The sequence below is a fragment of the Micropterus dolomieu genome, linkage group LG04 (assembly GCF_021292245.1).
Source record: "Micropterus dolomieu isolate WLL.071019.BEF.003 ecotype Adirondacks linkage group LG04, ASM2129224v1, whole genome shotgun sequence".
Lineage (NCBI taxonomy): Eukaryota > Metazoa > Chordata > Actinopteri > Centrarchiformes > Centrarchidae > Micropterus > Micropterus dolomieu.
In genome coordinates this window covers 23,088,279-23,112,314 of record NC_060153.1, presented here as the reverse complement: position 1 = coordinate 23,112,314, position 24,036 = coordinate 23,088,279, and the positions used below count along the sequence as shown (strand labels likewise).

Genomic DNA, 24,036 nt, shown 5'->3' with positions numbered 1-24,036 from the left:
ATTTGAGATATGTACCGTAACAAAGGTTTTTGCCATTAGCTCTGCCTTCTCCCTATTTGTTACTGCTGTCTCATTACCCTCAACCAGAACCGGGTAACTCCATTCCCTCCTGTCCCCCCCCATCTTTTTTCACCTACAGAACTTTTAGTGACAGGCTACTTGAGACAGACAACTCATTTCACTGTGGTTTTATTCTTTTTTTTTTTTACTGAATTGATGTGGAAGAGAAATCTCTTAACTCATGACTGCACTTTACAGCATTATATTCGTATACGTATATATAAAAAAAATCCAGTTTTGAACCATTTCCACATGTTACAAAATAAATCCAGGTCAAGTGATTATCAATATAACAACAATAACATACTTTCACTTAAAAGAGGCCATCTGAACAACACTCCTTCCAATGGCAATTGTGGCCATACTAATCATTGAGAATACTACACAAGCACCTGCTTTGAGCAGTCAAATGCAGAAAATAGGTGGCAAGCAGCGCAGAATTTTGGCACCTGATTATTAGGCATGTGCTGAGTGTCTCAAGGGTAGGTTAATGGAACAATAGTATATTGCTGCTGCTTCAAAAGCATGGTGTAATAAAACATGGTGTAATGCAGAAACAATTCAGCTGCAACCCAACATAACACACTATCTATAGGAAACTTCTAAAACTAAAAGCACAGCCACAAATTATTCTGTCTCTTTTAAGTTTAAGATATAAACATTAGTGAGATGTAGAGAATTTTTGTCCAGATTTTTTTTCTCTGCAGTCCATCCATCTGCTCTGCCACAGCCAGTGCTTGTGTTCATGCATTTCCGTGTTTGAGTCCGTGTAGGCAGACGGAGAGGTAGTGTGTATGGTTGAGGAGGCCTCCCCAGTGTGGTGTACTAATGGCCTAGTCACTAGGAATCACAATGCAATGAAATAAAACAACAAACCACAGCCAAACAGTTATCGTCATGACGTACAGACAAACAAATCTCATACCTCTTAAAAGATTTAAAAAGAAATAATAGTGGCGGGTCAGACAGCCACAAAGTTGCTACATATGTCTGGAACATTGTGTAAATTTGCCCCCAAACACGTCATGTCTCAAACTGTATAAAACCAAAGAAAGAAAATCCAAACACACAAGTGTCTTTTACGCTCGTGTGACCTAACAGCATCTTTGTGAGTCAAGGTTTGATGGGTAGACAGGACAAACGGGAGGAAGAAGATGAAAGTGAAGGAAGAAATGAGCTTATATTACAGCACAATATAGACAAGTACACAAGGGATACTTCAATTATTATCATCATCAAGTTTTTTTAGGGTGTTTTTTCTGGACCTCTCAGTGGTCCTGTAGAGTAGGTAATGTGCATTTGTCACCTGTTTAAATGAATGAAGTGAATGATAAAGTCCACAAGGGCAGTGTGTGAGGTCAGATGGGGTGATAAGACAGTAGACTAGCATATTATGAGGCCAGACCTCTGACCTCTGTCTCATCAAGCTCACAGAGATATACAAGCAAAAAAGTCACCAAGTATGTTTACATGCACATTAGTTTTGCAGTTCTCTCACCTTGGTTTTGAACCTTTTCCAAACAGATGTGTACATGGAATATGAGAAACCTGGTCATTCATATCCCTGTGTACATGATCATAACAGTATCCAGGTTTCTGATCATCTGCATGATTCCTCAACATGTGTGCTCTGGATTTAGCGTGTCCATCTTATCGCCAGTAATGGATAACAAGATCAGTAACACTGTATTTCTTGTTTTACTGACTATCTACCACGTAACTTCAGCTGACGACGCACTTGCACACATTACAGAGAATGCTCATAAACCGGGATCAGGTGTTTTTACATGTCTTATGATCCTGGTTTTTTTATTGGGATACTCTAGCTACCATATTCAGGTTTCTAAAAACTAGGAGTGAGGCACAACCCAACCACAATACTAAAGCAAATCCACTCATTTATAAGAGGGTGGAGACACGGTGTGTAGCAGCACAGTGTCCGATTCTTAGGTCAATTTTCAGACTCGCAGTGAATTAAATGGCTTCCTCAGGAGTCTTATTATCGTAGGTTTTTCAATGAGATTTTCTCAACATATCTGTGAGCTTGACAAGACGGCAGACTGGCTGCGTTATATGAACCAGGGTGAAGGAAGGACTGAGGGGCTGCTGTCTGTCCACTTATGATGCCAGCTCACATCAGTGAGCTATATCAGTGCTGCAACTCTGTAAGGCAGTGAGCAGTGTGGACCCCGAGTCTGGCCCTGTGACATTCAGTACAGCGAGTAGCTGTGTCCCATACAGATCAAGATGTCTGGGTCTTTTCTATGGAGCCTCCTAGAACAACAAACACATTGTAGGATCACTGGCCAGGTGACAAAACTGCAGGAACTCAGTTGCAGTTAACTTCCACACACAAAACCTGGGAATGACATGGGTTCAACTTGAGTTTTAACAATCGATAACAGTCTACTGGTTATGGGTAAATACTTTCAACTAGAGAGTCAATAAGGGCGTGTGATGTGGTAGGGCCGCAAATTCTTATTACCGATTAATCTATCTATTTTTTATTCATTTTTGATCAAAAAATTTTGAAGAAAGTTCACAATTTCCCAAATAAGCTTGTTTAGTCCTACCAACAGTCCAAAACATTTGCGAGAGAAGACATTTTTTAGGGGTCAATTTCGCTTAAGAAGTAACTTCATCGATTAATGTATTATCAAAATAGTTACCTATTATTTTTCTATTTTATTTTATTACGAAGAAAACCCTTCGTGTAGTCCTTAACCTGTCTTCAACCGCCATGGCCCTGATCTCATGGAGTAGTCTGACTGACTGGCTGGAAGTCAGTCTGGAGTAAAACAGCATCTCGGTTATAAGGATGAATCCAATTAGTCAAAACACACTGAAGCAAAGGCAAGAAGTGACTGAGTGTCTGAAGTCTGTCCTGATCACAGCCTCTAACAACAGGAAGTTCATCTGAGATGAATATTACATTCGGATTGTTGGTGGTATCATGTTATGTGAGATTTCTGTAGACAGATACTACAGAGTGGATGAGTGCCCCAAAATCTTAAAGGAGTAGTTCACCACAAAATGAAGACGTGAAATCATCTACCGCTCACTCCCACATCAGGTTTTTGATTAACTCTGAAGTGCATATGGCCAAACTAGTTGGCTTCTCACATACATTCCCTCACCTACATGAGTAATATTACCGCCTTGTAGAGTTGTTAAGACGGACATGCTAGCAAACTGTTGCTTACTTTACACACAGAGTGTGGATACAGAGCAACATAATCATTTAGAGTGATGTTTGAGTCCAACTAACAAATCTCAACTCTCAGCTCTGTGTTTGGTCTCCTCTAACTCATCTGGCTCTTAAGATGCTAAATGCTCCATGTTCACCAGCAAGTCACTTACGTTAAAAAACAATGAAAACACCTATGTGTGATAAGAGCAGTGAGTGAACAGTAAAGCTGTGGGCTATAAAACCTAAACGCTGAGCTGAAATAAGCTCCAACACTCCATCAAGAGGACGGGAACTGAAGAGTTGAGTGATAATTCTCTGTTGATCCGTCCCCGAGCGACACCTTTCACATAAATATAGTTCCTATTAGTTTTCCATTGTTGATATAAAAATATTGATTTATACAGCTTTAAAGCCCGATATGTAGATTATTTTGTTTTGTTCTGATGCTGATCTAGTTGAACACACCCTTCAGTGGCATGCAGAGTACTTAAGGAAACAGAGATATAAAGTTATTCAAGTTCTTTTTTTTTATGTGTCTTGGCTGTAAAGCATTGATGTGTTTTTTAAAATAATTTGGGACAAGCCTGACTCATAGCAACAACATGAAGAAGCTACGTAGGTATTTTGTGGTTGCACAAACATTAGTAAAGTCTTGCAAGTGAGCAGATGACCAAACCTACATTTTGGGATGAACTATTCCTTTAATTATGATGCCTGTATTACAGAAATACAACAGCAAAAGCTGTTATGGCAAGAATGACACAATTTCCTTTTCATTCTTACAGAGAGTGGCCTGTGCAGTACAGTGAATGTGTGTGGTGCTGAAGTAAGTATGGTTACACACACACACACACACACACACACATATATATAGTACATTATTAGATTAGAAGTGTGATATGATACAGTACAACTGGGAATAACAAGGTGCAAACAAGGAGTGAGATATAAATACAGCTATGTATTGTTGTAGGCTTCAGCTGACTAACAAGGACCGTTCAAGAAATTTGTTCTTGTTCAAAATTTCGGCGCACTGGGTAAAAAGTGAGTGATTTTTCAAATCACTAAAGATTTCTGGTTGTGAAAAGTTACTGGATTATTCCTCTACAAAAGCTTTCTACACAGAACGAAAGAAATTAAATGTTAATATAACATTTTGATGTCAGCTTTTTAAACAACCACATATTTGGTTAGTAGTACCTTTTATTAGCAGAGGGTTACTTTTCTACATATGTACACACTACCAGTAAGGATATTTTATATTTACAAGTGCGTAGCAGCATTTAGAAACCATGGCTGAAAAACAAAAAAACAAAAAACACTAAGACTTTTTGGACGTTTTTTTGTTTGCAGCTGAAGAAACCCTGAAAAATTACCTCATTGACGACTCAGATTTTTTTTTTTGCCAAACAGAATTTTTGGGATTGAGTCCAGCTGAGCGCTATTCCTTGTCGCAGAAGCCATTTAGAAAGAGGCGGAAAGAGAGAATGAAAGACAGAATGGAAAAAAAGGTGAGACCACAGGAAATGATGAAGGACATAAAAGAAAAGGGGAGACTGCACATGTGTCTGCTTGACTCCCTGCAGTGACTTTGTGTGGGTGAGTAAAGATTGAATTCTTCTGTGTGCACCGCTGACATTTAACAGTGACTGTGCGTTGACCAAAACTAAATTAAACCACAACTATGATTGTGTGTGTCCTGTAATGAAATGAGAGTGTCTTTGAGTGTGTGACTTTAATGTGCAGTGGCACACACGGACCAGCAGGAGAGGCTGAGGGGCTCTAGAGGGCAGTGAGGCGGCCGGTGAGCGCCGCCTGGAGCTCAGAGGGGAGGAAGACCCCCAGCTCTGTGATGATGCCTCCTGTGATGAGCTGGTGAGGGGTAACGTCAAACGCTGGGTTCCACACCTCAATACCTGCCGTGAAAAGTTAGGAATGAGTGACACAGTTAAAAAATAAGGTGGGCAATAAACTACAGTGTTTCCAAACCTTCTTCTTTTTTTTTTAAAAATCAGTTGTACCCTCACAGCTATGTCCGATCATCATCAACACCACCATTTATTTTTTATTATTATTATTATTTTTAGCTGACTGTTGATTCTGTTTGTTTAATTTATCCATTATGTTTTAGCTAATTCAGCCCCATACTATATAGCTGCAGTAAAGGAGGCAGCATTTTCAGGACCTGCAGTCCTGGGACCGCATTTCTAATACCCTAGTTCTTTGCAACAGCGCCACCTAATGAATTGGTGCGCAATTCATTGTGTTGCACAGCAACACAAAGGAGGTTAACCCTATCTACCCTATAACAGTTTAAACTGTTTATCCACTACTACATCCTTCAGCTCAGTATCCTCTTAACATGACACATTAAGGAGACCTTTTGAAGGTTTTTAATGTTGTCAATATTTTTTCTCAAGGTCAAATGTTCAATATGTTGAAATCACCCTACAGCTTATGGTCTTCTAATGTTTTACTCCTTGAAACCTATGCCCTTGAATTTACAGGCAAGACAGTTTCCTTGACTTCAGATGTTTCTACAATGGCTGAACAGATACAGTTACCATTTAAACTGCATTTGAAACATCCATCTCCCTGCGTTCTTGAACTATGAAGATAACCCATTCAGATCTCTAACAATGTTAGTTTATATCAAGTGACCAAAAATAAACTGCAATGCTTTTGTTCTTTGTAATGAAGGAACCTGTCCCCCAGTGCAACTGTGTGTCACGTTGATGTGATTCTAATAGTTTTTAGACAACAGTGAAGCTAAGGCACAGAGGAAAACCAGGTAATACGTGTTAGTAAAATCCATTCATTGCTGGTTTTGATCTTTTAATGGAATTTGTTGACTATAAGAAAAATGTAAAATAATGGCAGCCTTCTAATTGCACTTTTAATTGTGGCTGTTTACAGGAAGGACCAGAGTGTGAGCGGAAAGTTAAATGGAGAGAGTAACATAATGTACAAGGCACACATCGTCCTCTCCAGGGGCCAGTGAGCTCATTAAATGAGTGTGCTTTAATTACTGTGATGTCACTGAGCACCTCTCTGCTCTGGCAACGTAATTAATAATTAAGAGTTCAAATGACTCAATTCTTCTCAAACAAACTCACCCTAAAACACACTTCCAATGTCCACTCTTACATACTCAAACTTTGACCCATATGTCTGCTCAGGACTGTCCCGTTGTCCCCCAAGGAAGACTTGCCCACAATTCATAGCATTCCAGTGGTAAAAATAATCACAGGAGACACCCTGATGGCCTATTGGTTTAAGGTGCTGACCACAAACTGCAACACCTCTAGCTTGGATGACCGTCTAATTAAGGCATAAAAACAACCAACAAAAGGCAAATGATGGCAGGGGAAAGTGGAAAAAACATTGAAAGACCTCTCGTGAGGTTCACAAGCAGACAGCAGCAAGCACTTTGAGGTAGCGGAGCCTCACGCTTTACTGGCCACACAATGATGCCTCTGCACAGGTAATGTGATTTCACAAAGTGCTGTTCCATTCTTTATACAGCATTTGGAGCCCTTGCACCTTTTTTTACTTTGGCACGTGCACTACATGTGACCTCAATTAAAGTCTGAAGGTTCAGTGCTAAGGGTTTAGGGCAGACAGTGGAACTGGGCCACCCTCATCCATCTCTACAAGCCTGACGTTTTCCTGACGCTCTCAGTGCTCTACTAAACTTTTTGTTTTTAAGAGTTTCTTGTCATTTTATACTTTCAGACCAACATTTGTGACTTTTCCCCCTCGTACAAAAACATACCACACTGCTTACCCGGAGCGGCAATGGGGACTCCGTTTATACTGGTGAGTTCCTCAGGGGGGCGCACTTCGATGATGATGTCCCTGCCGCTCTCCAGGCTCAAGTCGCACGACGTGCTGGGCGCAGCCACATAGAAGGGAATCCCATGGTGCTTTGCGGCGATGGCCAGCTGGTACGTTCCCACCTTGTTGGCTGTGTCACCGTTGGCAACCACCCGGTCTGCGCCCACCACCACAGCTGAGATGGAGAAGTAAAGAAAGTGAGCGCTGAGACAAGAGTAACGTTTGAACAGCAGGGGGGAAAAAGAAAAAAAAAAAAAAAAAAAAGAGTCACAACACAATCACACACCTGTGATGGCCATTTCTCTCATTGTGAGGGCTGCCATGCTGTCTGTAATAAGTGTAGCAGGGATTCCCTCTGCTACCGCCTCGTACGCCGTCAGTCTGGAACCCTGGTTGTACGGCCTCGTCTCTGTGCAGTACATACGCTTCAGCCTGCCCAGCGTGTGGAGGCTTCGCACCACACCTACACACAAACACAGAGTCATAATTACATTTACAGTGCCATAAATATTTTAACAATCACACACTTTCCTCATTCACATCCACGGCTCCAGTCTTACCGAGCGCAGTCCCGTATCCAGCTGTGGCCAGCGAGCCGGTGTTGCAGTGTGTGAGGATGGTGACAGAGTCCCTTGGGACGCCAGACAGGATGTGCTGGGCTCCATAGTTACCGATCTTCTTGTTGTCATTGACGTCACGCTCCAGCATGTCTTCAATCCAAGCAATTACACTGTGGGGTGGGTGGGGACAAGAGGTGGGAATTGAGAAGAGGCTCCGTCTGCCACTGTGGACTTGATGTGTCCATCAAGTCTGCAGTTACAATATGTTTGCATGTTTCTTGTCCTGACTTCACTGTATCTCTCTCATTGAAATTATTTTTCTTAATGGTCTTTGTACACTTATCAGTCTGTTATTCTTGCACCATGGCCTCTAATTATAGTCACTGTTTCACAAAGTTTACACAACATTTTTAGAGACTGGTCCACAGTTCAACCGACCCCAAGTCTCAAGAACCAAAAATCATCCATGTGGGTTAGAGTTAGGGTTAGCTTAGTCTTTTACCCCACAGCCCGTCCGCACAAACTCTGTTAAGTTATATATAAAGTGATGCATGCTCGGTTATAGTACCTGTAACAGTTTAGAGATTCAGAGTGAAACATTAACTGAAAACAATTAATATGACCCATCCGCATCTGCTGCACAGACTCATCACCCAGCACCAAACGTGCTGCCTTTGAGAGGAGGAATTTCTAGTAGTTTCAATCACCATCAAACTTTTTCTTTCCCAAAATCAATTCTGGTCCCTCAACTCAGACTATCTGTCGATATCGATCCGACACCAGTGCTTTCTTTTCCCCAAATTTAAAACCTCTTTTTTATAACTTATTTGAATCACTGTAAAGTAACACGAGGGCAGGGATTGCTAAGGTGTCAGGTGCCCACTGTGACTGAATGACTGTAACGGATATCAGAAACACTGACTTTTATAATGACATTGAGAAAGAAACTGTATTCACATGTGCATTGGTCTCATCTGGCCAATACCTGACCCAGCGTCTGATGTAGTGTCCTAGCATGCCAGCCACTCTCTACCTGGATGCTATTTTTCCATTAACACTAAACGCCAACATCTACAACACTAACCCTTCTCACACAGTACGTTCTGCTTTTTTCCCCTCTTTCCCTTCTACTCAGTTCTTTTCTTTTTTCACACTGACAATTAATCTCCAAAGACAGGTATAGTATACAGGCTTCCAATTTTCACATTATGTGTGATCAGATAACTTTCACAACTTTTTCAAAAACACTCCTGCAGCTGGTGTTTAATGAGGAAGTGCCATAGCAGCAGCTAATGTGGCTTCAAAACTGCTTCAAAAAGATTTTGCAAAGCCGGTCAGTCTTCTTCTACACTGGAATAGTGTGAAACCATTGGGAGTAAGGTGCATCACCTCAAGTGTGTCCTTGTGCGTGAGGACAGAAAATAGGGACCCCCAAGTAAAAATAAGGCTCCATAGCACTACTAGTGATCAAAAACTCAACAGGGTACCTTCAGTTAAGTTATTGGCTGAAGCTTAATTACACTGCCATGGACACAGGCATGTAAAAAAGTCACAAAAAACTTGACTTGTTTTATTTGACTGAAACTTTGTAACTAACTTTGAAATGCAGTTTCTCATGGAACAAGGTCTGTGAATTTTGTCCCCCCATCACTTACATTAAATTTACGTTAGGAAGCAATCTGTGAGTCTTGTTCTGGCTTGTTGTTCTATCCTTTAATTAGAGCTTCACTGACTCAAATGACCATCCAACCTTAGCTCTCAGGCTGTCGCCTCCCTCTAAACACCCCACCTTTCTCTGAGCTGCTCCGAGTTCTTCTCCATGCTCTCATTCTCAGCAAACTCCATCAGCTCGCGGGCGGCACGGCCCATGTTGACGGCAGTGGGCCGGGCTGAGGTCAGGTGACACAGAGACTCCCTGATGAAGGTCACGGGGTCATCACCCCCAGCACCTGCCCGCAACTCCACAGCCAGGCTGAGGCAGCCGACGATGGCGATGGCCGGGGCGCCACGCACCTGGAGGAGAAGGAAGAGGAAAGTCAGCATCACGTCCAGGACCTACTCTCTTTCTAACTGCCAACTTCATGAGGATTATTCATCCCTTTCCACCACATGCCTGGAAGTGGGTCACGACAGCTTTCAGTAAAATATCATCAGTCTTGAGAGTCATTTCTCGCTCTACCATTAGACTCCATTATCATGACATCACCCTCTCTGCTTAAAGTACATTCCTTCACTCTGACACACACACACACAGGATCAAACATGTAGCTGCTGTTTGTGAGTGTGTGTGTGTAACTGGGAAGACAAAAGAGTGAATATCAGCTCAGTCCCAAATACTGAACATCTGAAAATGTCCCAAGCTGTTTGAGAACTTGATCAACATGTAACTATGTGAAGGCCTCTCCATATCAGGGCTTCAGGTGTGGAGGCAGGAATGAGCTGGAGGTGTCAATGAGTGCAGCACAAGACCAAGATATGAACAAAAAACCCTGGCAAAGGTCATTAATAATTCATCAATAATCTCTCCCAAAGAAAGGAGGAGGGGAGGGCATATTTCATGGGTCGGTAGCTGTGTGCAGATTCCTGGTTTGTCGCGCGTGCACATGATAATGTTTAAACTATATTTAAAGGGTGGTTTTGGAGGGCTAGACAATCGGGGACTTGTGGGTAGCTGTCGGGTGCTGCCATCACAATAATACAGGCCGACAGCGGGAGCACGGCGGCGAGCATAAGGCAACACCAGGCGCGAAGCGGTGGGAGCACAAAAGACGCGACAGAAAAACATGCACGACGGGAATAAATGCGCATGCAGCGGGCACGCAGGTCGGCTGGGAAGTGGGAGAGAAAGCCTGTAGTGAGAAGGGGGTGGAGGAAGAGAAAGGAGCCCCGTTACCTTCATGGACTTGATGGCCTCGTAACCGTCCTGCACCGAGCGGATCTCATCGTAAACGGTCTGGTGTGGCAGCAGCAGCTGGTTGAGGATCTGCAGAGACCCTGCCCGGTAACGGATCGCTTCCAGCGTCATGACCGAACAACGAGGGGGGATAGTGGGAGAAATAACACGGGTGGACCGGTTGCGGGTGGGTGTGCGCACACGCACTCACTCTTTTCACTTTCTCTCTCTCTCTCTCTGAGCGGATACACGTTGAAGTGACCGCGGCCTGGCTGTCCACAGTCCCGGGAAGCGTCGCAAAGACACGTAAGAAAAGTGTAGCAGGAGGTGGAGGTGCGGGTGGGAAGGAGTAAGAAGAGGAGGCGGTCTGCTGTATTGTATGGGAGGAAAGAAAGGGGAGTGAAAGAAGGGCTGGAAACCTTCACACACTGACAAGACAAGCAGGGAGGCAGACACGGAACCACGTGTCCACCCGAGCAGGAAGCCCTCGCCTCTATGTTCACGCCCACCAAACTCTCGCGGGTTGTCCAATTTTACCAAGACTCCCTTCTTGTGTTTCTGTGCACCATCCCCCTCTCATCTTCACCCCCTTTTGTCAGGGGAAATTTCACATTCAAATATATTATTAGCATAACACCAAAGCCCCAAGCTTTTCCCCCAACAACAGCGAGCAGGGTCTGATAAAAGAGACCTCTATTTCTGTCTTAGATTTTATTATTTTAACCTTTGTCTGTTGGTGGATTTGGCTTTACTCCCCCTACGCATCTCACTGCTATATGTGTAAACAGTATTATTATTATTATAAAACCAACCAATATTTTCCCTTCAGATATTTATATATATGACTATTTAAAGTGGTTTGAAGTGGTTACCATTCCCTTTGATACAACTGAGCTTGCACATTGGATGGTGAAAAAAATACAGGAGACTACAGAATTATTGCACCAAATAAGTAAATATTTTATATTTTACATAAATAATCATATTTCAATCATAAAGGACCTCTGTATCTGTGTCTCTTGAGAGTTCCTTCTGGATCTTCATACTAGGGACTTGCAGCGTATGGGTGTACACACTTTTTGAGGAAATAGGAGAAAAAAAAAAAGTTCTGCTGAACACCAGTCACAAATGGAGATAATGAAAATCCATTGTATTTAACCATATTTTACAAATGGGCTCTCTGAGACCACAAGTAATCTTAATTTTCTGTCGTCTGAAACATCATCTCAGGGTCATGTTTAGAAGCAATTCTCATACAATTTACATAAAAAGTGTCAAGCTGATACAAACACTTAAGTATGTTTTTTAATTGTTAAAAAGGGTCCAATGTCTAAGTTAATGTCGCGCAGAAATCAGTCCAAATGAGAAAAATGTGGTCAGGATTTTACAGTTCAGTGAAGACAAACTCAGAGCTGTTTCACCATTTTATTCATGTTAACACCGACCTCATACATCTTGATAATAAAGCCTAAACAATCAGGCCTTCACACATTCTGCCGCTGAGCTGCACAAATCATCCCACCTTACATTTAAAAATAGAGAGAGAGCATAATATGCTGTATATTTATCGTATATAAATAATATATTTATATTGATTGCCCTTACATTACTTAACGGATTTTAAAAAATGTCAGAAGGTCCAACAATAGTATTTCCCAAGCCCAAATGAAACATTGACTGCTGCTGATCAGGACATTCACAATGACAAACAATACACCAAAGTTTCTCCTTTTTAAAGTGGAATGTAGGTAGATTTCAGAGTCGGGTTAAAAAAAAAAAAAAGAGACGAGAGCCAAACAGATTAAAAAAAAGAGAGAGTGAGAAGGAGTGTGTGTGAGCGTGTGTGTGTGGTGTCTTGTAAATGCGAGAAAGGAGTGTTAGTCACCAGCAGGACAAACTTTAACAATATGTCCCTCTCCCCGGGTCCCAACCGTCCAACGACCATACTGAATGCTGATGAGCTCGCTGCCATGACAACAGGACAGCCTCAGAGGCCACGAGGTTACTCGAGGAGTAGGCTGACGTGGCAGTAGTGTGTGTGTGTGTTAGAGGTGACACAGGGTTAAAAGGTTTTGGAGTGAAAGAAAGCGGTGCAGTGCAGTTTTTGTGCATCCCAGGGTTATATCAGAGCTACGTGGTCGCTTTCAGTTTTTGTTTGACTTAGTGCGCCAGAAACACATTCAGTTGTTTTGCACGTTTTAGCCCATTTACTTCAAACTACATTTATTTTACCTCACAGCTAGTCCTACTGCAAAACATGTTCCTGTGTTCAATAAATGTGAAGTATTTTTGTACTTTTCTTTGTCTTATGTGACAGTAAACTGAATATCTCCAGGTTTTGAAGTGTGTATCTGACAAAACATAATCATTTTATGAAATTGTAAGACCCTTTTTTATTTTTAAAACCATTTTCTGGCTTTTTATAGACCAAATGATTAATCTAAACATCTGGAATATAATCAGCAGATTAATCAATAATAAAAATAAATGTTAATTGCAGTCCTAGTTATTTGAACAGAACGGTTTCCATTAATTTCCATACAGCATGGAAACCAATTAGCAGACTCTTGAAATTGAGTTGTGTAATCCACTGAGTCAATTTTTATCAAAGTTATACATTATCTTAATATTTATCATTAATGCAGAGCTTTCCAAATAAATCAGCATTTAAACTGTACTGCCGCATAATGACACATTGACAAGCATTAATGCAGACTTGATGCTTACTGTGATGGATTACACTACTTAGTGGGGCAAATGTTTGGCTCAAAGTCAAGCAAGTTTCAAGAGTCTGCTAAATGATTTCCATAATGCACAGAAATAAATGGAAACTAATGGCCGCCTGGCACAGGAGAGGAAATGCATCGAATCTCAAACTGTTCTGCATGCACTGAAAAACAGTCAGCAAAAATGTTACGTGTGCATGACTTGGAGCAGCTACAAGTTGCAATATAGTTGATAGAGTCCTTTAGGCGCCATCCCATTGTAAATTAAAGGTTATCATGTCTCTATAAGCAGGGGTCTGTCATCTCTCCATGTCCATCTAAAAGAATTTCACTGATCAAAAGCACAAAAGCAAGAGTCAGAAGATATCCTCTCCAGACAGATAAAAGCGGGGGAAGGGGTGTTACATAAAAATCAACACAGACTATAGAGGGCCATACCAGGTCAACTTTAACCAGGATTATTTGCTAATGGGGCGAGGCAGTGGGTGGATTAGGGCAGACACATGATCCTCTGCTGTGTCAAATGACCAAAGAACTATTAGTAGAGTTAACAGACATCATCCACATTGAATCAAATAAAAACATACAGTAAGGCTCATGTGAAGTAGTGTGCTACATTCTGGCCACGTGAAATCAAACGTGGACTAGCAGAGTCTGCTGCCGTGTGCTTTCAGGTTGTCAAACGCACCGGGGAAACATCTGTCCAGAGCACGAAACAGAGCTCAGAATATATTGCAGCGGTATGACACATTTTTCACACCACTGTTTTGTACATCTACTGTTACTGTGACAAAATTACAGATTTTAAGGCCAGTCTGCATTCGTCACACATCTTATAAAGTTTTACTGGATTTGTCTGAATTTTGTCCCCTTGACTTCACAGTCAAAGAAAACTGCAGAGAGGAGTGACCAGGGTGCCTATGACAGGGATGTCTATGGGGTAACCAAAATAGAAATGAGCAATTACCCAGGCTTACTGACACATAGTGGGTTTTCGTTCTGTGAGCAGACTATTGAGCATCCACTGTGCTGCCACTGGACAGCTCAGTGAGACAGAAGCTGGGTTTATAAACTACATATGCCAATATCGGTGGGAAATAGCAGCACAGCTGTTCATTATTTTCTAATCGACAGCACGACAGACTTAATATTGTTTAATATTGTAAGAAAATCCAAGTGGAGCAGCCCATTACTCGTGACTCTGAATAATCTATGAATATATGCAAAGGAATTAGTGTGAAGAAAGTGAAGACGAAGAAGAAGACAACAAAGAAGAAACAGCTGATGAAGACGAAGAAGCAATCCTTTTGCAGAGCTAAGCTTCCACCACATTCACAGCCCCCACACCCCCTATCCCCAGCCCCAAAGGCGACTCTACGTCTGATCTAGTCGTCTCCTTGGTGACACAAACACTAATCCCTCATTATGGGATGTAGGCTGCGGCGCCCCGAAGCCCCGTTTTTTTATTCCCATATCACACCACTCCAAATGGAGCAGATTACTGTAATCTGGGAACACTGGAGCAGACAGATTAGATTAAGCTCATTACACACACATGAAATATGGGAAAAGGGGTTAAAAACACCTCAGTCCACTGGTTAAACACACTTCAGAGCACGCACGTGCACGTGCACACATTGTTTTGGTCATCTATGGACACTAAAAGTCTCTCTGAGCTGGTTTCAAATGTAAAACTTAAAAGTGTTGGGACAGATCTCTTCACCAATGATTCTCAAAAGAAGATGGGATGGGAATAAAAAAATTGATAGTACAGATAAGGTTTGTAAAGCTGTGCTTCAAGCAGCTTTCTGTAGTGTTTGTCTTGTTTAAGTGCAATAAGCCTGCCTCGTCCTTAGCTCATGAACACCTTTTAATGTTTGTTTCAATTTCTTTGTCGCTCTGTAGTTACAGATTTATTTTGTAGTACTGAGGCAGGCGACAAATTTATAAGATCAACTGGCAGAATGATCAGGTAGGTTCATGCAGTTGTTGTTGTGGACATGAGCAGCATAAAATCATGCTAAAGGTGCTTAAAGTACTCACTGTAGTGTCTGTATATGAGTGTGTATGAGAGAGAGAGAGAGAGAGAGAGAGCGATAACAGTACTTCAGCCAAGTCTTCTCCGCTCTTACTCTTCTCTCATCCAGTGCGTTTCCTTTTTAACGATTCCAGCTAGAGCAGAGAGAAAAGGAGTATAAGCATTGTATATTCGCACACACACACGATGATGATAAAACTTATTTTACTTATTTTATTACACTGACAGTCCATCGCAACTCTTACCTCGCTCTCTACCATCTTCAACCTGCTCAGTGCGTCCTTGGCAGCGTCCTATGAAAAGAGAATGAAAATAATAATACATAATAAGACCCAACATGTACACGCACACACACACAGATTTAAGTAACAGTCAACCCTGATCCTGCGCTTACCCTGTTGCCTTGGCTGGAGAATTTCTTCACAGAGTCAGCGAGTCCTTGGACTAAGCGCTGCAGCACATTTTCATAATCTGCACATGTGGCGAGGGGAAATGTGGGTTACATGCTGGAGAGGTTGAGACAAATGCACATGTTGGTAATGTACATACTTATGTGTGTGTGTGTGTGTGTGTGTGTGTGTGTGTGTGTGTGTGTGTGTGTGTGTGTGTGTGTGTGTGTGTGTGTGTGTGAGAAAGAGAGAGTTACCTGTCAGCAGAGCAGGAGAGGCTCGCTCCAGCTGTGCTTTCTGCCACTGCAGTCTGTACGTGACCTCTTTATGTTGATGGATGAGGTCAGATGGGGGATCCCGGCGCGTCTTTCGGTATTCTGCAATCTGAGAGACATCTGTAATGACTGAGGAGACCTCCGTAGCTTCAGGCCATTACAAGCATGAGAGAATGGGATGTCGTACACAGGGTTAGACCACACACACACACCTTTCTCTCCAGCCGCTCCCTGTCATAGCTGAGGAGGCTGAAGCTGTGGAGTTTGTACTGTGGAGGAGAGTTGCTGGAATGACTGCTCCTGCTGCTCGCTTCATGTTTGGGTTTAGACCGAGGAGGAGATGGCGCCTGATCCAAACAAACACACACACAAAGTTCACTGAAGTGACACCAGCAATTTATTTTTGTGCCAATGGTGTCAGCATTTGTTACCCCCGCATTTACAGGGCAGCAGCTCGGGTTGTGCTGAAAACACACTAGTTTGTGTGATGTGTTGACCAACAGGGTCTAAAGGCAGAAGTGTTTAAAGCGTCTCCAGTCAGGTGCCATTAAACCACTGCAGAGGAAGAGAGCTTAACAAGATGACTGAACCCCAGTTACTGAAAACTATGTAGAAGACATGATGGAAATATGGCGTTTGTTTGTTTCATGTATCAACTTGAGAAATATTAAGTCTCCTCGTCGCTCCAAATAACTCATGCTGCTTGTACATCGTTGTACATGATGTACATTATTCTCCATTATATTCGTTGCACTACTTTACATATTGCTTATTTAACAGGGACCATAGAACATAAACATTGTTATATACAGATAAGCAATGCAACATATGTAATGTAGACAGAGTACCTAGCTAAAGCTAATTTCCAGCCCCCGTACCTAGTTAGGATTTTTTTATTTGTTCCACAATTTGTTTCACCTCAGCAAAGTGTAAAAACTTTTGTGATATTTGGCATTTTTTCTTGAATTTCCACTCCACGTTTCTGTGTGAAAATGTAAAATGTGCTTAAAAACTGCTGGATATATAGTGACGGGCGAGATGTTATAATAGTTCAGATGGTTATAATGTTGCATACTTATGTTGCATACTTTCAAACCATCTCTCCTCAAAGGCATTCATGGAGTTGCGCTTGAATTTTTAGGATGGCACACTGGCTCAGTGTTTCATACACAAATTACACACACAAGTGACAACCTGACCAGGCCAGCTGGAGTATTTGTGAGGGGTTTGCATGCGCTTTCTGTGTCCTCTGGAGGAACTGAAAACTCTACTCACCCGTTCCTTTTTTTCCTTTTGTCTCTCTGTAGGAGAAAGGGTGGACACAGGATCGACAACCAGCCACTTCTCAGTCACCGGCTGGAGATCAGCTCCTGATAAAGGCTCTCTGATCTGCACCATCACCTCCAACTTGCCACCTGTCGCTTTACGTCCATCCATCACCTATGAAACACATGCAGGCCGTAACAAAGATCTGGTGCGTGTGTGTATGCAATTGTGTTTGTGTTTGCAGGTTATCAACACTCACGTCTATGATCTCTCTAACGTCACAGTGGTTTTCTAGAGCCTCTAGCTTCAGCTGAGCAGTGCCCACGACTTTGTCGGTTTTAAAGAGGCCTCTGTGAATAAGGACAGAGAAGAACACAATTGACAAAAGCATCACAGACATAACATTTACAGAACGTGCAGATAAACAAGGAAGCTTCTGTCTGTGTTTCCCCAAAGCAGCCATGTTTTTTACCCCTTGTGGATGATTTCAAACTTGATGCCTTTGGACTGGACGACTCGTTTGAAGCCTCGGTGGGTGCGGTTTATGTTGAGTTTGAACTGCTCTTTAAACTCTGGACTGTTTGTGCTCTTTACTGTGCTGGTCTTGTCCCTCTGAGCCTCCTCCTACACACACACACAAATGAATCCATTATAACACATATCAATATAAACACTTAAATACCCATAATCTGCTCACTGAGTGTGAAAGATTCTTACCGCACTGGGAAAAGGAAACTCAAACTTCACACTGGCATCCAGATCATTAGGTGAAACACCTGAAGTCAGAGATGTAGGTGGGAGTGAACATACATTTGACACATTGCTGCCTAGTTATTTCAAAGACGCAGACCTGGCTTCAGTACCTGCGGGAGCTGGCAGGTTGATGCCTCTGATGATGTACAGCATCAGGTCATTAAGTGTCAGGCTGGAGTGGATCCTACATAAGAACAACAGGAGGAGTCATGACTATTCAGGAACAACATCACGAGTGACAGACAGCAACACTGAGAGCCAAACAATCCCGACTGTTGAGTGATTCAATGCCAGAGTCACCTAGCTGTTAGCTTGGTATGATACTGGAGCCACAGTGAGTCACTCTGACTCATCTAGCGCTCTAGTTCCTAAAATGAAACAACTGATGCATGTGTGGAGAATCTTTATAATCAAGTATACATTCAGTTAAATTTTAAAGCATTCAATAAAACATTTATAATTCCTTAAAATCACCCTCTAATATGACCCCTTGATCTACTGACTGTGTTTTCATTTCAGACTGTGTTTCGGGGATTTTAACAACAGGATGGACTACTGAAATAAGTTTAAATACCTGCTGTCACAAAAAAAATCTCTTAACAGGGATGCAACCGTTATGCAACTACAATCCAAGGAAACAGGATTTCTGTGGCTGAACACATAAATGCACCTTCAAACCCAATAATCACTGATCTGATAGTAAAACTGGTTAGAATACTTATGAAAGGCTTACAGGCAGGCCACTGGTAACTGCCTATGAATTGTTTGTATTCCATTCAGTTCAATTTTATTGACATAGCGCCAACTCGTAGCAGAAGTTGTTTCATTGCATTTTTCACACAGAGCAGGTCTAGACCATTATACAGGGATTAAAATAAGCATTTGGCTATTTTTGGACCTGACTAAGAGTCACAAGCTGTGCTAGCAGCTCTGTGAGGCTATCATTAGACATAGTGGTTCTTTGAGCTAATTGCTAACATCAGTATGCTACCATGCTCACAGTGATAATATAATGATGTTTAGCAGGTATAATGTTTACCATATTCACCATCTTAGTTTAGTGTGTTAGCATGCTGAAATTCGCTAATTAGCACTAAACGTAAAGCGCTATTTAGTCATAAAAGAATTGGACAAATTTTAGTTTTGATCTCATGACGGCACCAGAGGAAAAGTCAGGGAATCACTGAAGTCATTGCTATTCACTGTGTAGCAGATGTGAATGTCTGTACCAAATTTCATGAGGATCCATTCCTATAGTTGCGGTCGACTAACTGACATACGGACCCGTATTCCTACAGCTTCATAAACTAAAAAGTGTTGACTGTCCTTATGGAGCGCATGCTATTCAAAGAGAATACATTATAACAAACTATTCAATTTCAATTATTATCCATTCTCTAGTTTGTTGCTGACTTGACAGTGTTGAGGGTCCTCTCTTCTGTGCGGCACTTGGGGACTGGCTGGCCCTTCGCGTGGGCATTCTTCAGTATCTCTATGCTCTTCATACATTCCTCAACAAGCTTCTCAAACCTGGGGATAGACAGAGATGGTCCTTACACACAAATGCTCATATCTCATACTTAAAAGGATGGCCTGGTACCTGATCTCTGCACAAACAGTGCTCAGAGAACACCAAACAGCTCTCTTTGAATTTATTTAAATCAATGTAAGAAATTTAGGAGCATAATCTTTAAAAAAAACAAAAAAAAACATTTTTTGTTTCAAGGAGATGACACTATCTTTCAAAGCATATCTGAGGAGAAACGGAGCAATGCAGACTCTTCAGGAATACAAGAAAAAAGTATAATGTATGATGTGTGACAGTTAAATTGTATGTGAAAATGATATGTGAAGAAAATATGCAAAATATGCAGTGTGACATGAAGTTATGGTGATGAGGTGCTATATGGAGAAAAAATGTAAAATCACAGTCTGTGTGTTGCCAAAGTGACTGTACTGACAGTTCTCCACAACTGCGCCCAAGTGTTTAGATTAATTATACATATATAAAATATAACTAATATAAATAATATGTGTTAAAAACGATAGTATGCCATAAAATCAAAGTCTGAATGATTCAACTTAATGCTTAATGTAATTCATGTATTACTGACCTGATGCCCAAACATTCAATTACAATTTTTTAACCAAGAATAACTTTGTGAATTGAGTTGCGCTTGCATTTAACTCAATTTCTAGCACCAGAAAAGAGGAGGTGGTTAATTCCATCATGGCTGCACGTAACATGTTTAATGAAATTCACATATACAAACGAGAGTCACATATACAAATGAGGAATGTCTCTTACTTCAGAGCCTCGGCCACATTGCCCAAGAGTATGAGCTGTTGAGAATTGCCCAGACATTTCTGTAGAACAAAATACAGAATACAGAAGGTCGTGGGTAAATAAAAAGACACAGATAAATTATGATTTGCAATTTGTCTATTTAAAAAACTGCACAATTAGAAATGTGATGAACAATCTTTAAGGCCATTATCACAACTACCATATGATATCAATAAAAGTACAAACTGGTCACTGATACACAGCAAGGCTTAGGAAGTGCACTTTCACAATGTACATAAAAAAAAAGGGAGAAGTGTGTCCTGACCTCGTGCTGCTTCCGCAAAAGCTCCATTAGGCGGTGGTACTGTTCACTGGAGCGAGGGGAGAGAGGGGAGGTACGGGAGCGAGCCAGGGAGTAGTCCTCCTCACTGACTGGAGCACTGGGAATCTGTGAGGAAAGAAACAAAGTCTGATGAGAAAATGTGTGTGGGGAAAAAGTTTAAATGTTCAAAAATCTTAAAATAAAAACCAAGAGGGCACTCAGAGAAAGCAAACATCTGCCAACTTGCTGTTATCCTAAATTACATAACCAGCATAGTTGAATTTATTTTTCTTAATTCCTTGTGATCTGCAACGCACTTTTAGAAAGCGTGCACCAAAATCTAATTAGCTGTTTCTTTGCAGAGCCAGCTAGAAATTATGTTTCTAAGGCTGTGTGATATTTTGCAGACAGACAGGAAGACAAACTAACAGAGGCACAAGCATAATATTCTCTGTAATTACACTGTGAATACAAGTCAGGGAGAAATACATGGCTTATCTGAAGCAAAGATGTTAAAAAAAAACAGAGGCAAAATGAAATAAAGGCACATGGGATCAATGGCAACTATATGAAATATGAATAGTGGAATGACACTGAAAATACACACACACACACACACACACACACGCTCTGTAACTTCTTGTAGGTCATTAATTTTCACATGAGAATAAATTTATAACCTTGGAAATATCAACAGGTAGGCCGGACTTGGCAGCGGTGATCATGGGCTCCAGTCCCTTGGAGTGTCTGAGGTGCTGCGCTGCTCCAGTCATGTCCTACAAACAACCAAACAGCCGTAGATGCATCAATCAAACCACAGCAGCACAACAGATGATCAAGACTGCAAGAAAACGACAGGCAGCCGTGATAAAGACATCTACAAAAATACAAAGATGGCAGGGAAACTATCTACAGCAAAGGAAAAGTTTTTTTTTTTTAGTCCACAGCTTACCTTCATCTGTTTGGAGCGCAGCGCGGCACGCAAAAAAGCCTGTCGCCTTAGCAACAGGAAATCCACTTGCTGCTGGGCTACAAGGATAATTAAGAGAGAAAGAAAAGTGAAACTTTGCCTTGTGTAACGCTCAAACACTTCGTATGACACATTTTGTATGTGCATGCACATACACAAACCTACATTCTGAACACACCTTTAGCTCCCAGTTTTAGAGATGAGGAACCTCCGGGGGCCTGAGGAGCAGGAGACTTTGCCTTCTGAGCGGGTGGACGCACTGCAGGCTAAAGACGAATGCAATGAACATACATATAGATTTAAAAGGTGAAGTTCTCTTAAATAGCTTGAGACAGCGTATGAGCTTGATTTAACAGTTTAATTATATTAACAGTTAAGTATTAACTAAATGTAATAGCGAGTTACTGTTCTATAAATAACTGAAGTATTATTCTTCACTATGATTACAAGCATGAAGTTGATGCAATATGCAGGAGGTGCAGCAGAGAAAATGATTCAAATACCTACAACAGAAGCTGGCTTGACAAAAAAAACATTTCTTGCTTTGGTTAAAAGGCAACCAGCCAGACCCCTTGGCTGCACAATAACAATTTGACCATTTAGTAGTGCCTTCATTGTTTTGTTTAATTTTTTTACCTTGGCAGCCTTTCCTTGTCCATCCTCTTCTTCATCATCTTCTGCGTCTGCATCCTGATTGGCTATTTTCATGGCTGTTTCCAGGACACCCATGAGGTTCTGCTGGCCCCCCTCTGAGCCCTGAAGTGGTGGACAGCCTGGAGGAGCAACACACAAATGCCTTACTGCAACTATTTAGTGCAACCCACACAGGCACAATCCTGAAAACACACCTGGAGAAAGTTACCTGGCGGCACGGGCAGGTCAGACAAGCTGACAGGTCGTCCAGCTTTGTGAGCTCTGATGGCATCCTGGTATTGCTGTTGGGAAAAAAGGAGGTGATAATTCTGTTATCGCCTTTAAACAAAATCCTGGGGTACCATCACCCTATTATACACACTAGTATTACTCTGGGATAGTCAGTGTATTCCTTAATTTTTATTATCCAAGATCTTGCCCTTTTTAAGACTTTGAATATAGCATCATCTGTAAATCAAAAAAAAAAACATCCACACCAATTTTCCACTCCCACCCCACTTAAACAAACACAAGAGGGGTCACATGAAGTGGCTTTCTTACATATAAAAATAAACAATAAAATAATGAGAGAAAGTACAAAAGCAAAACTCCCACATGGAAATCAATGTCATCAACATGCTTCCCCTCCAACAAAAGCAAAAAACATACCCCACAACTATTTTTTGTCCTTTCTTTCATGCTCTTCTGCTTAATTTAGAGGTCTCCTGTTTTGTTTCTTTTGCACAATGTCGTTCAAGAATCCCCAGAGAATAAGGCAGACCTTATAGCAGGTTATTTTGGTAGGTAAAATAAGCAATAGTGGTACAGTCAAAGCAACAGAGGGTATTTCCAGTCAAAATAAAGTGAGTCACACACCAGTTATTCAGGGAAATGAGAACACCAAACAGCAGCACAGAGCCAAGAATGCAAGGTGCATCACAAATAACTGTATCTTTGAGAATATCTGATGCCTTATTTAATTTTGTTTCAGCTGCAAGTATGCATTAAACATATTTAAAAAATGGCTTTGAAAATAGTCCTAACAATAAAAGTGCATGCTGTGTACCTTGATAATCCGTTCGTGCATGCGAGCCTTTCGATCGTCCCCTTTGCTCTTGGCTCCCTCTGCTGCTGACTTGTATATGTCCATCCTCTGCTGCAGGGCTTCTGCCAAACTGCTGGGAGCAGGCAGATCTTTGCAGGGCACACACAGACACCCACACAAACTTTAATACTTTTAATTCAATTCAATGTGCACTGAACATTTTTATTTACTCTCAACATTTATTTTACTCCAATTAGTAGGAAGGATTGGGGCATTACCGGCAGTGGCCAACTGGGCGGGTGCTGGAGCAGCAGGGCCAGCAGGTTTACAGGAAGACTGAGGAGGAGGTGGTGCACAGTGTTCTGCTACTATGTCTCCTGCAGATGATTAGATATCGGTGGAGAAGTAGATATATTATTATTATTATAACAACATTTATTTAAATCAGGTAACAGGTAATTAAAAGTTTAAATTCATCCACTGGGAGTTCATTCATCCACTGGGAGAGTTAGCCAGGTGTATTTCTCAACAGAACTGATTGTGTGGTAATGTGGTAGTTCTGTTTTTGTTGTTAATATGGGCCAGCCCACTTTCTCAATTAGAACATAATGATGAGTGTGATACTTATTTCCTGTAATAAAACACAAGAGCATATAGCAGTTTTAAAGGTGGAATGAGTAACATGAGAATACAAGATATATCTATAGTCAAGCACACACGTGGTTGATATCCAGTTCTAAAAATAAATAAATTCAGATTTCAATTCAATTTAAATTTCAGTACTTTTCTGCT

At 41.4% G+C, this 24,036-nt stretch overlaps 2 protein-coding genes across 2 annotated transcripts; both read right to left on the bottom strand.

Moving 5' to 3' along the window:
* Positions 1–3,931: 3,931 nt before the first annotated feature.
* Positions 3,932–11,032, bottom strand: mri1 (methylthioribose-1-phosphate isomerase 1). The gene is made up of 6 exons (XM_046047103.1): positions 10,541–11,032; positions 9,437–9,660; positions 7,648–7,817; positions 7,374–7,550; positions 7,038–7,262; positions 3,932–5,166 (listed from the first exon to the last, which is right to left on the bottom strand). Exons 1-6 carry the CDS (start codon positions 10,670–10,672, stop codon positions 5,033–5,035), a joined length of 1,062 nt encoding a protein of 353 aa, XP_045903059.1. The 5' UTR covers positions 10,673–11,032; the 3' UTR covers positions 3,932–5,032.
* Positions 11,033–15,405: 4,373 nt separating this feature from the next.
* On the bottom strand, positions 15,406–23,349 carry LOC123970444 (coiled-coil and C2 domain-containing protein 1A-like). The gene is made up of 19 exons (XM_046048489.1): positions 23,266–23,349; positions 22,429–22,501; positions 22,203–22,339; positions 21,745–21,832; positions 21,549–21,625; positions 21,277–21,372; positions 20,600–20,722; positions 20,296–20,354; positions 19,401–19,517; positions 18,098–18,171; positions 17,952–18,010; positions 17,707–17,858; positions 17,494–17,584; positions 17,244–17,408; positions 16,181–16,315; positions 15,951–16,077; positions 15,699–15,775; positions 15,550–15,597; positions 15,406–15,438 (listed from the first exon to the last, which is right to left on the bottom strand). Exons 1-19 carry the CDS (start codon positions 23,347–23,349, stop codon positions 15,406–15,408), a joined length of 1,815 nt encoding a protein of 604 aa, XP_045904445.1.
* Between the last annotated feature and the right edge of the window lie 687 nt (positions 23,350–24,036).